The sequence below is a fragment of the Cyprinodon tularosa genome, unplaced genomic scaffold (assembly GCF_016077235.1).
Source record: "Cyprinodon tularosa strain WSP-4 unplaced genomic scaffold, ASM1607723v1 ctg137, whole genome shotgun sequence".
In the NCBI taxonomy this organism is placed as follows: domain Eukaryota; kingdom Metazoa; phylum Chordata; class Actinopteri; order Cyprinodontiformes; family Cyprinodontidae; genus Cyprinodon; species Cyprinodon tularosa.
Window position 1 is genome coordinate 269,471 of NW_024038189.1, and position 14,353 is coordinate 283,823.

The 14,353-nt window shown below is 46.4% G+C and overlaps 1 protein-coding gene across 1 annotated transcript; it reads left to right on the forward strand.

The window, feature by feature from the left end:
• The first annotated feature begins 5 nt into the window (after positions 1 to 5).
• On the forward strand, positions 6 to 13,565 carry LOC119778698 (GATA zinc finger domain-containing protein 14-like). The gene is made up of 5 exons (XM_038278047.1): positions 6 to 1,127; positions 1,988 to 2,625; positions 5,359 to 5,760; positions 6,076 to 6,276; positions 13,291 to 13,565. The coding sequence occupies exons 1-5, from the start codon at positions 82 to 84 to the stop codon at positions 13,563 to 13,565; spliced, it is 2,562 nt and encodes an 853-aa protein (XP_038133975.1). The 5' UTR covers positions 6 to 81.
• Positions 13,566 to 14,353: the final 788 nt, after the last annotated feature.

The following is a 14,353-nucleotide window of genomic DNA, read 5'->3' on the forward strand; positions in this document are numbered from 1 at the left end:
GGAACAACCACAGTTCCAGCGCTGGGATGTATTAGTCCAAACACATGTGCAGCTGCTTCAAGTCTGGGTAATTTGCCATTTATGAAGAATGTTGGTTCGATAAGTAGTGGACCAAGCTGCTGTACAACAAGTTTGTGCAACGTTCCAATAACAACCGCTACAACAGCTGCACCAACAACCACAACAGCTGCAACAACTACTGCTGCACCAGTAACCACAACAGCTGCACCAACAACCACAACAACGGCTGCACCAACAACAACGGCAGCAACAACAACAACAACAACTGCTGCTCCAACAACCACAACAGCTGCACCAACCACCACAACTGTGGCACCTACTATCACAACAGCTGCAACAACAACGATGGCAACAACAACTGTTGCACCAACCACCACAATGGCTGCACCAACCACCACAACAGCTGCACCAACCACCACAACTGCTGCACCAACCACAACAACGGCTGCACCAACAACAACGGCAGCAACAACAACAACAACTGCTGCTCCAACAACCACAACTGCTGCACCAACCACCACAACAGCTGCACCAACCACCACAACTGTGGCACCTACTACCAACACAGCTGCAACAACAACAACGATGGCAACAACAAGTGCTGCACCAACCACAACAATGGCTGCACCAACCACCACAACAGCTACACCAACAACTGCTGCTCCAACAACCACAACTGGTGCACCAACCACCACAACGGCTGCACCAACCACCACAACAGCTGCAGCAACAACTACAACTGGTGCACCAACCACCACAACGGCTGCACCAACCACCACAACAGCTGCAGCAACAACTGCTACTGTGGCACCTACTACCACAACAGCTGCACCATCAACAACGATGGCAACAACAACTGTTGCACCAACCACCACAACAGCTGCACTTACCACCACAACTTATGCTCCAACATCTACAACTGTGGCACCTATTACCACAACTGTGGCACCAGCCATGACATCGGCTGCACCAACAACCACAACAGCTAGACCAACAACGACGGCAGCACCAACCACCACAACTGCTGCACCAACAACCACAACTACTGCACCAACCACCACAACGGCTGCACCAACAACCACAACTGCTACACCAACAACCACAACTGCTGCACCAACCACCACAACGGCTGCACCAACCACCACAACGGCTGCACCAACAACCACAACTGCTACACCAACAACCACAACTGCTGCACCAACCACCACAACGGCTGCACCAACCACCACAACGGCTGCACCAACCACCACAACGGCTGCACCAACAACCACAACTGCTACACCAACAACCACAACTGCTGCACCAACCACCACAACTGCTGCACCAACAACGACAACTGCTGCACCAACCACCACAATGGCTGCACCAACAACAACAACTGCTGCACCAACAACCACAACTTCTGCACCAACCACCACAACGGCTGCGCCAACAACCACAACTGCTGCACCAACCACCACAACGGCTGCACCAACAACTACATCTGTGGCACCTACCACCACAACTGTGGCACCAGCCACGACAACGGCTGCGCCAACAACAACTGCTGCTCCAACAACTACAACTGTTGCACCAACAACCACAACAGCTGCACCAACTACTACAACTGCTTCCCCAACAACTACAACAGTCACATCCACAACCACAACAGCTTCACAAAAAACGACAATGGCTGCAACAACAGGTGCACCAGCAACTACAACAGTGGCACCAACAACCACAACTGCTGCACCAACCACCACAACGGCTCCGCCAACAACCACAACTGTTGCACCAACCACTACAACGGCTGCACCAACAACCACAACTGCTGCACCAGCAACCACAACTACTGCACCAACCACCACAACGGCTGCACCAACAACCACAACTGCTGCACCAACAACCACAACAACTGCACCAACCACCACAACGGCTGCACCAATAACCACAACTGCTGCATCAACCACCACAACGGCTGCACCAGCCACAACAACGGCAGCACCAGCCACAACAACGGCAGCACCAACAACAACTGCTGCACCAACAACTACAACTGTTGCACCAACCACCACAACTGCTGCATCAACATCTACAACTGTGGCACCTATTACCACAACAGCTGCACCAACAACAATGATGGCAACAACAACTGTTGCACCAACCACCACAACGGCTGCACCAACAACTACAACTGTGGCACCTACTACCACAACAGCTGCACCAACAACAACGATGGCAACAACAACTGTTGCACCAACAACCACAACAACTGCACCCACAACCACAACTGCTGCACCAACCACCACAATGGCTGCACCAACCACTACAACTGTGGCACCTACTACCACAACAGCTGCGCCAACAACAACGATGGCAACAACAACTGTTGCACCAACAACCAAAACAACTTCACCCACAACCACAACTACTGCACAAACCACCACAACGGCTGCACCAACAACCACAACTGCTGCACCAACCACCACAACGGTTGCACCAACAACTACATCTGTGCCACCTACCACCACAACTGTGGCACCAGCCACGACAACGGCTGTGCCAACAACCACAAAAGCTTCACCAACAACAACGGAAGCACCAACAACAACTGCTGCACCAACAACTACAACTGTTGCACCAACAACCACAACTGCTGCACCAACTACTACAACTGCTTCCCCAACAACAACAATGGCTGCAACAACAACAGGTGAACCAGCAACTACAAATGCTGCACCAACCACCACAACGGCTGCACCAACAATGACAACTGCTGCACCGACCACGACAATGGCTGCAGCAACAACAACTGCACCAACAACCACAACTGCTGCACCAACCACAACGGCTGCACCAACAACCACAACAGCTGCACCAACCACCACAATGGCTGCACCAACCACCACAACAGCTACACCAACAACTGCTGCACCATCAACCACAACTGCTGCACCAACCACAACAACGGCTGCACCAACAACAACGGCAGCAACAACAACGACAACTGCTGCACCAACAACCACAACAGCTGCACCAACCACCACAACAGCTGCACCAACAACAATGATGGCAACAACAACTGTTGCACCAACCACCACAACGGCTGCACCAACAACTACAACTGTGGCACCTACTACCACAACAGCTGCACCAACAACAACGATGGCAACAACAACTGTTGCACCAACAACCACAACAACTGCACCCACAACCACAACTGCTGCACCAACCACCACAACGGCTGCACCAACAACTACAACTGTGGCACCTACTACCACAACAGCTGCACCAACAACAACAATGGCAACAACAACTGTTGCACCAACCACCACAACAGCTGCACCAGCAACTACAACAGTGGCACCAACATCCACAACTGCTGCAGCAACCACCACAACTGCTGCACCAACAACCACAACAGCTGCACTAACAACAACTGCTGCACCAGCAACTACAACAGTGGCACCAACAACCACAACTGCTGCACAGACCACCACAACTGCTGCACCAACAACCACAACAGCTGCACTAACAACTACAACTCTGGCACCTACTACCACAACAGCTGCACCAACAACAACGATGGCAACTACAACTGTTGCACCAACCACCACAACAGCTGCACTAACCACCACAACTGCTGCACCAACAACCACAACAGCTGCACTAACAACAACTGCTGCACCAGCAACTACAGCAGTGGCAACAACAACCACAACTGCTGTACCAACCACAACAACGGCTGCACCAACAACAACGGCAGCAACAACAACGACAACCGCTGCACCAACTGTGGCACCTATTACCACAACTGTGGCGCCAGCCACGACAACGGCTGCACCAACAACCACAACAGCTGCACTAACAACTACGGCAGCACCAACTACCACAACTGCTGCACCAACATCCACAACTACTGCACAAACCACCACAACGGCTGCACCAACAACCACAACTGCTGCACCAACCACCACAACGGCTGCACCAACATCCACAACCTCTGCACCAACCACCACAACTGCTGCACCAACAACCACAACAGCTGCACTAACAACAACTGCTGCACCAGCAACTACAACAGTGGCACCAACAACCACAACTGCTGCACCAACCACCACAACTGCTGCACCAACAACCACAACAGCTGCACTAACAACTACAACTGTGGCACCTACTACCACAACAGCTGCACCAACAACAACGATGGCAACTACAACTGTTGCACCAACCACCACAACAGCTGCACTAACCACCACAACTGCTGCACCAACAACCACAACAGCTGCACTAACAACAACTGCTGCACCAGCAACTACAACAGTGGCAACAACAACCACAACTGCTGCACCAACCACAACAACGGCTGCACCAACAACAACGGCAGCAACAACAACGACAACCGCTGCACCAACAACCACAACTGCTGCACCAACCACCACAACGGCTGCACCAACATCCACAACCTCTGCACCAACCACCACAACTGCTGCACCAACAACCACAACAGCTGCACTAACAACAACTGCTGCACCAGCAACTACAACAGTGGCACCAACAACCACAACTGCTGCACCAACCACAACAACGGCTGCACCAACAACAACGGCAGCAACAACAATGACAACCGCTGCACCAACAACCACAACTGCTGCACCAACCACCACAACGGCAGCACCAACTACCACAGCTGCTGCACCAACATCCACAACTACTGCACAAACCACCACAACGGCTGCACCAACAACCACAACTGCTGCACCAACCACCACAACGGCTGCACCAACATCCACAACCTCTGCACCAACCACCACAACTGCTGCAACAACAACCACAACAGCTGCACTAACAACAACTGCTGCACCAGCAACTACAACAGTGGCACCAACAACCACAACTGCTGCACCAACCACAACAACGGCTGCACCAACAACAACGGCAGCAACAACAATGACAACCGCTGCACCAACAACCACAACTGCTGCACCAACCACCACAACGGCAGCACCAACTACCACAGCTGCTGCACCAACATCCACAACTACTGCACAAACCACCACAACGGCTGCACCAACAACCACAACTGCTGCACCAACCACCACAATGGCTGCACCAACATCCACAACCTCTGCACCAACCACCACAACTGCTGCACCAACAACCACAACAGCTGCACTAACAACAACTGCTGCACCAGCAACTACAACAGTGGCACCAACAACCACAACTGCTGCATCAACCACCACAACTGCTGCACCAACAACCACAACAGCTGCACTAACAACTACAACTGTGGCACCTACTACCACAACAGCTGCACCAACAACAACGATGGCAACTACAACTGTTGCACCAACCACCACAACAGCTGCACTAACCACCACAACTGCTGCTCCAACGACTACAACTGTGGCACCTATTACCACAACTGTGGCGCCAGCCACGACAACGGCTGCACCAACAACCACAACAGCTGCACCAACAACAACAGCAGCAGCAACTACCACAACTGCTGCACCAACATCCACAACTACTGCACCAACCACCACAACGGCTGCACCAACAACCACAACTGCTGCACCAATCACCACAACGGCTGCACCAACATCCACAACCTCTGCACCAACCACCACAACTGCTGCACCAACAACCACAACAGCTGCACTAACAACAACTGCTGCACCAGCAACTACAACAGTGGCACCAACAACCACAACTGCTGCACCAACCACAACAACGGCTGCACCAACAACAACGGCAGCAACAACAATGACAACCGCTGCACCAACAACCACAACTGCTGCACCAACCACCACAACGGCAGCACCAACTACCACAACTGCTGCACCAACATCCACAACTACTGCACAAACCACCACAACGGCTGCACCAGCAACCACAACTGCTGCACCAACCACCACAACGGCTGCACCAACATCCACAACCTCTGCACCAACCACCACAACTGCTGCACAAACAACCACAACTGCTGCACCAGCAACTACAACAGTGGCACCAACAACCACAACTGCTGCACCAGCAACTACAACTGTGGCACCTACTACCACAACAGCTGCACCAACAACAACGATGGCAACTACAACTGTTGCACCAACCACCACAACAGCTGCACTAACCACCACAACTGCTGCTCCAACGACTACAACTGTGGCACCTATTACCACAACTGTGGCGCCAGCCACGACAACGGCTGCACAAACAACCACAACAGCTGCACCAACCACCACAACTGCTGCACCAACCACCACAACTGCTGCACCAGCAACTACAACAGTGGCACCAACAACCACAACTGCTGCACCAGCAACTACAACTGTGGCACCTACTACCACAACAGCTGCACCAACAACAACAATGGCAACTACAACTGTTGCACCAACCACCACAACAGCTGCACTAACCACCACAACTGCTGCTCCAACGACTACAACTGTGGCACCTATTACCACAACTGTGGCGCCAGCCACGACAACGGCTGCACAAACAACCACAACAGCTGCACCAACAACAACAGCAGCACCAACTACCACAACTGCTGCACCAACATCCACAACTACTGCACCAACCACCACAACGGCTGCACCAACAACCACAACTGCTGCACCAACCACCACAACGGCTGCACCAACATCCACAACCTCTGCACAAACCACCACAACTGCTGCACCAACAACCACAACAGCTGCACTAACAACAACTGCTGCACCAGCAACTACAACAGTGGCACCAACAACCACAACTGCTGCACCAACCACAACAACGGCTGCACCAACAACAACGGCAGCAACAACAACGACAACCGCTGCACCAACAACCACAACTGCTGCACCAACCACCACAACGGCAGCACCAACTACCACAACTGCTGCACCAACATCCACAACTACTGCACAAACCACCACAACGGCTGCACCAACAACCACAACTGCTGCACCAACCACCACAACGGCTGCACCAACATCCACAACCTCTGCACCAACCACCACAACTGCTGCACAAACAACCACAACAGCTGCACTAACAACAACTGCTGCACCAGCAACTACAACAGTGGCACCAACAACCACAACTGCTGCACCAACCACAACAACGGCTGCACCAACAACGGCAGCAACAACAACGACAACCGCTGCACCAACAACCACAACAGCTGCACCAACCACCACAACTGCTGCACGAACATCTACAACTGTGGCACCTATTACCACAACAGCTGCACCAACAACAATGATGGCAACAACAACTGTTGCACCACCCACCACAACGGCTGCACCAACAACTACAACTGTGGCACCTACTACCACAACAGCTGCACCAACAACAACGATGGCAACAACAACTGTTGCACCAACAACCACAACAACTGCACCCACAACCACAATGGCTGCAACAACTACTGCTGCATCAACAATTACAACAGTGGAATCAACAACCACAACTGCCTCACTAACCACCACAAGAGTGGCACCAGAAACCACAACTGAGGCACCAGCAACCACAACAAATTCCCCCACATCATCCACAGCATCCCAGTCAGCCACCACTACATCAACCACCAGCCGTGCTTCTAGCATCTCCATTGGAACACTTCATCTCTTACTTTTATTGACTGTGATCTTTTTGTAAATTAAAAGCACTGCATCAATGGTAAATTAAGAAACCACTAATCACAAAAGTAACGGAAGTGTGTTATTACTTTCTATCCATTGCTTTGATAGATTTTATTTATTTTTTCCTTTTTTAATTATATTTATATCACTTTTTAATTATTTGCATTCTAATCAACTAATAAAATTTGCTCTCTTCATCAAGTTTAATTAAGTCTATGGCAGAAGTGTCTTATTAAAGTTTTATTTAAAATATATTTTCTTTTACAACAGAATTTCTAAAATATAAACATCCTTGTGTTTGGGAGCTTGAAGTTTACACAATTTCCTCAAGATGTTTGAGATGCTGCAAAATAAACCTGCTTAAGAAGTATTGTTTGATTGATTTTATGAGGGACAAAAAAATTAAATGAAAATAAATATATACCCTTATAGTCTTTGATATACACTCACCAGCCACTTTATTAGGTACACCTGTCCAACTGCTCGTTAACACTTAATTTCTAAGCAGCCAATCACATGGCGGCAACTCAGTGCATATAGGCATGTAGACATGGTCAAGACAATCTCCTGCAGTTCAAACCGCGCATCAGTATGGGGAAGAAAGGTGATTTGAGTGACTTTGAACGTGGCATGATTGTTGGTGCCAGAAGGGCTGGTCTGAGTATTTCAGAAACTGCTGATCTACTGGGACTTTCACGCACAACCATCTCTAGGGTTTACAGAGAATGGTCCGAAAAAGAAAAAACATCCAGTAAGCGGCAGTTCTGTGGGCGGAAATGCCTTGTTAATGTCAGAGGTCAGAGGAGAATGGCCAGACTGGTTCGAGCTGATAGAAGGGCAACAGTGACTCAAATAACCACCCGTTACAACCAAGGTGGGCAGAAGAGCATCTCTGAACTCACAGTACGCCGAACTTTGAGGCAGATGGGCTACAGCAGCAGAAGACCACACCGGGTGCCACTCCTTTCAGCTAAGAACAGGAAACTGAGGCTACAATTTGCACAAGCTCATCGAAATTGGACAACAAAAGATTGGAAAAACGTTGCCTGGTCTGATGAGTCTCGATTTCTGCTGCGACATCCGGATGGTAGGGTCAGAATTTGGCGTCTACAACATGAAGGCATGGATCCATCCTGCCTTGTATCAACGGTTCAGGCTGGTGGTGGTGGTGTCATGGTGTGGGGAATATTTTCTTGGCACTCTTTGGGCCCCTTGGTACCAATTGAGCATCGTTGCAACGCCACAGCCTACCTGAGTGTTGTTGCTGACCATGTCCATCCCTTTATGACCACAATGTACCCAACTTCTGATGGCTACTTTCAGCAGGATAATGCGCCATGTCATAAAGCTGGAATCATCTCAGACTGGTTTCTTGAACATGACAATGAGTTCACTGTACTCAAATGGCCTCCACAGTCACCAGATCTCAATCCAATAGAGCATCTTTGGGATGTGGTGGAACGGGAGATTCGCATCATGGATGTGCAGCCGACAAATCTGCGGCAACTGTTTGATACCATCATGTCAATATGGACCAAACTCCCTGAGGAATGCTTCCAGCACCTTGTTGAATCTATGCCACGAAGAACTGAGGCAGTTCTGAAGGCAAAAGGGGGTCCAACCCGTTACTAGCATGGGGTACCTAATAAAGTGGCCGGTGAGTGTATATTAAATAAAAGAAGCACAAAGAATAATTGTATCTGCCCAAACTTTCACCAACAAAGCACATGCTGTCTATTTGGAGTTTTTTTTCCTTCAAACACCTGCCCATTTTAAGTCCTTTTTGCATACCCAAATAGAAAAACAAGTAACTTAAGAAATGTAAGCCACCATTACATGTGTGATACATCATTTGAAATCTAACACCTTCAAGTTTCTGTAAATATAACTGCTAAATAGTGTGACTAAACTACTGCCAACACTCTAGCAGTTAAATCATGACTCATAGTTGTGTTTTTTTTTCTTCTTCTCGGAAATAAAAGGTATTTTTTTTTATTGTTTTTATTGAAAGTGATAGTGTAAAAAATATACAGGAAAAGGTAGATTGTTTCTTTCTTTTTTTCTAACACCACCCCCTACCCTTAACACACCCTGACGGGACTTGAATTGTAAAATAAGTACAAATGTTTTACAAGAAGGGAAAGAAAAGACAATAGAAATCCCAATTTCAAATCACAAGCATCTGCTTTTACAGAAAAAATAAAACTCAGATCAAGTCTAAAGCTATGTCTGGCTATAGCTTAAATTGCGTGGAGTTGGTTACCCCAGTATAGTACCAAATACAGTCATTGATTAAGGCATGCTCTTTGGTAATGTATCATGTCCATCAAAATGTGAGATTAAAGGTCCCCACACTAACAGAAATTTGTCAGAACCTCGTAGGGTGAATTTAGTTGAGTATAAGAACATCATCACATCTTGCAGCCACCGTGCTGCAGTCAATGGAGTGTTTGGTTTCCAATTCAATAGAATTTGCCTACGCACCAATCGAGTAACAAAAGATATGATGTAACATTGTTTTTTAGTCCAAGAATCAATTTTATCTGGTACCCCAAATATATTCACTATTACACAGAGTTCGATTCTCACCCCCAGAACCTCACACAATACACTGAAGACCGTTGACCAATATTGTGTAAGTGTGCGACAGGACGAGAACATATGTGTCAGCTACATCTGCATGACATCTAACACATCTACTGTCCATATGTGGGTAGAAAGAGGAAAATCCTGGCTCTGCTCCAGTGGAGACGATGCACTACCTAAAATTGGATTAATCCCAGTCTTGCACAGGAAGTGCTGCCGTTAACTCTTTTTAAGGCCTCTGCCCACTTCTCTTCTGAAATATCCATTCCAATCTCTTTTTCCCATAATGATGGAGTATAACCGTGCTGTACATCCTCTCATTCCAAAGGGGACTTCCAACAGAGAATCTACCAGTGGAACTACAGGGAATTGCGGGCACTCTGTTTTAGGATGATAGCGAACTTGGAAATAACGAATAAATCATTCTGTGGAAAATCATATTTTGAACAAAAGTCATTGAAGCTTGAACATTTTTTATTTTCATAAAAGTCACTAAAGGTTCATAGACTTTTCCTATGCCATACTGCAAACATCTGATCCAACCAGAAACTTATGGTTACAAATTACAAATTGGGTTCTGTACTAGAAGAGTATGTTTGATGTTAATATGCCTTCTAAATTGATTCCATATTTATAAGGTAGAGATGACCACAGGATTAGATATATAATGCTTAATTTCTGCATCTCTATATTAGAGGAGACCAGTGCTGGTAAAGAGGTTGATATGCATGACCTGCTTTCCAGTTCACACCAGTTAGTATCTGGGGATTGCATCCAATTCTGCTCATTCCATATAAATTGTGACACTATTTTATCTATCTGAGTGAGAAAATGATTTGAAGAAGAAAATAGGGATACATTAAAACACAAAAATGTATGCAAGATGTTCATTTTGATACTGTTTACTCTGCCAGCAAGGGTCAGCTGCAAGACATCCCATCTTTGTAGATCAGATTTAACTTTTGATACTAGCGAGGCAAAGTTTTTATTAAAAAGATCTTGAAAAGATGATGTGATGTTAATGCCCAAGTATTAAAAACATTTTTTTTTATATCTTAAATGGTAAAGATTGGTCTGGAAACACCATGGCTGGTTTATTTAATGGAAAGCATTCACTTTTGGTGTGTGTCATCTGCATATAGGGATAGTTTGCTTTCCAAATCTCCTCTGCGTATACCATGGATTTAGTGTATAGATTTAAGTAAAAGAGAAAGAGTATTTGCATTCTAGCCTATGCATGGGTCGCACCTCCAAGGTAATTTTCGTCAATTAATTGTCATATATATATATATGATATATATGTGTGCACACGGAATGCAAAGCAGGGCACACAGTTTATTGATCCCAGCGCATAGTTCAATAAACCGAGAGAACAGTTTCATAATCCGCGGGCACGGGTTAATAAACCGAGAGTACAGTTTCTCAATCTGTGTAAACTCAGTTTATCAGTTGTTTTTTTACCTTGACACCCAGAATCAAATCAGCAATAACTTTACATAGAGATTAAAAGTTCTCTCCTTTGTTTCAACTATCCGCTGTTTCAACAGATGTTACATGCTGGTCAAGGGTATCCACCGTTTCCTGAAAGCCCGTTAGTGAAGATTGGATAGGTGCCAGAGATGACTGAAGTTCATGACTAAGTGTGGTCATGTCCTCTCAGAGATTAACTTGCTGCTTTTCCATTTCAGACGCTAACATCAAGGCTAGTTGTTTGCATCGCTGGTTGCCATCTTAGCCACCTTGCTACTGATCATTTCTTCTGATTTCTTCTGAGAATCTGATTCTTCTTTGCCTTCCTGTGTGACTGCCATATTTCACTGCATGAAAGAAAGAGAAACAGCGCTGCACCTACAAAGGAGAGGAAGATGGCTAGGGAGAAGATTGTTGCTCCAGTTAAGTCCATTAATTTATATGGCAGGCCGTTTTTACATTAATTAAAAGCTCTCTCATGCCTGTTGTTCAATTTGTAGATCACTAGAATAAGATCTTCCTGATAAAAACACACTCCTAGACTGAACTGTAGTAATATATTTTCTAAATTACATTTTTAAATAAAATTTTTGTGTAAGGTACGCAGAATATAGAATCCAGTCTTCAGGCAAGACTGAGAGTGTGAAGTTTCAAAAACAACCACCCAAAGCACCCATCACTGGCACTCTTGTTTAACAGTTCAGATCCAGCCGATGGACTGCCTACCAGTGTTAATTTTGTCAACCATGACGATGATGAAAATATTTCGTCAACGCCCCTTTTTCCCGTGACAATGCCGAGACGATAACAAAGAAAAATAGTTTCCAAAAAACAAAAATATGACGAAAATAAAAAATTACGAAATTTACGATCCATTGACGAAGGGACATAAAGAAATTTAATTGTTTATGATTAATTTATAATTGTTAATATAAGTGTTTCTTGAGCTTCATAGATTATGCGTTGTTGCCTTGTTTGTCCCTACACAGCACCTGTCCCTCAGTGCCCAGCAGCACTCAGTCAGTAGTAGCATAGCTCAACTTCACAGTCATTGCGGATACCGGCGGTTTGTTAGACAATGCCTGGATGTATGGAGCCATTTCGTTTACAACGTGAGGGAAAACGCCATGAACAGGTGGGCCTGTAGTAGTGGGAACGGGTGTGTGTGTGTGCGCATGGGTGTTAATTTAAATGTATATGTGTGTGTGCAGGCGTGCATGGTCTTGTTTTACCTACAATGTGAGGGAAGTATTTTGTAACATATCCTACATGTGAGGACTTAGAGGTACATATAGGGACATTCAACTGGTCCCTATATGCTAAAGTTTTGTTCTTTGAATTGAGGTTAGGTTTAGGAATACATCTTGTTAGGGTAAGGGTTTGGGTTAGGCCATATAAAATGAATGCAAGTCAATGAAAGTTCCGCATATGTCATGAAAACAAATCTGTGTGCTGTGTGTATGTGTGTGCCTTCCCGTGCCTGTATCAGTCTGTCTCTCTGTCATAGAAGAAAGATGTTCTACTGATACACTGGATATTAATCATTTAAATTTCTTCCTTCCAACCAGATACCTGACAGAGTGACACCAACGCCAAATCACAGGTTGGGGTAGGAAGGGAAGTCTGTTGCAGAGATGCACCCCCACCCCTGACGCCAAAGAGCAGAAAGCCCTGGAGAATTCAATGGCAAAGTGGATTGGGCGTTCTGGCCTGCCTGCAAGGACCATTGAGAACAAAGACTTTGTGGATATGATGAATCAAGCCGACCACAGGTTCAATGTGTGCAGTGTGATATTTGCCCTCTGCACTGAGTCATCCAATCACAGAGCTGGCCTTCCTGATCAGCTGATCCAGACGCATTCTCTCAGCCACAGATAAGTCACTGCTCCAACTGACGGCTCCGTAGAAGATGATTGATGGCACAATAGAGCCATAGAAGGTCTTTAGAAGCACCCCCTGCACTCCAAAAGACCTCAGTCTCCTCAGCAGGAAGTCTGTTCTGACCTTTCTTATACAGAGCCTCAGATGAACACCTATAGATACTTATGAGTCCACTATCTCAATGTCCCTTCCCTGGATGTTCACCAGTGTCAGTAGGGTTGATCACCTTCTGCAAGAGTACAGAACTAGCTCCTTGGTTTTCCCTGCATTAATCAGACCGATTTTTTGACAGTGATTACCTTTAATTCAATCAACAGATAAGTTACTTTATATTGCATCAATTTTCAGTCCATCCATCCATTATCTGACACGCTTGTCCAAATTGGGGTCGCGAAGGGTGCTGGTGCCTATCTCCAGCTGTCAATGGACGAGAGGGCGAGACAGGTTACCAGTCCATCGCAATTTTCAGTCTGATTGGTTAAAAAGGTTTTTATCTAAGAAAATCAAGCTGACTGCATCGAGTCATTGGCTACGTTCACACTGCAGGCCTTGATGCTCAATTCCGATTTTTTGTGAAGTCATTCATTCTCGACTAGTATTCTTTTTTTTATCTAATACAAGTCAAGGTTGCACTGGACTGAATGATGTGTCTGTCTGAATGTTTCTACTTAAAACAGTTTCTGTGGATCCATGTATTTTAGCATTTATCAAAATAAATCCAACAGATTCCAAAGGACATTCAAAGCCTTTCTGTTTCAGTTGTGCCTAGACATTTTTATTCAGAC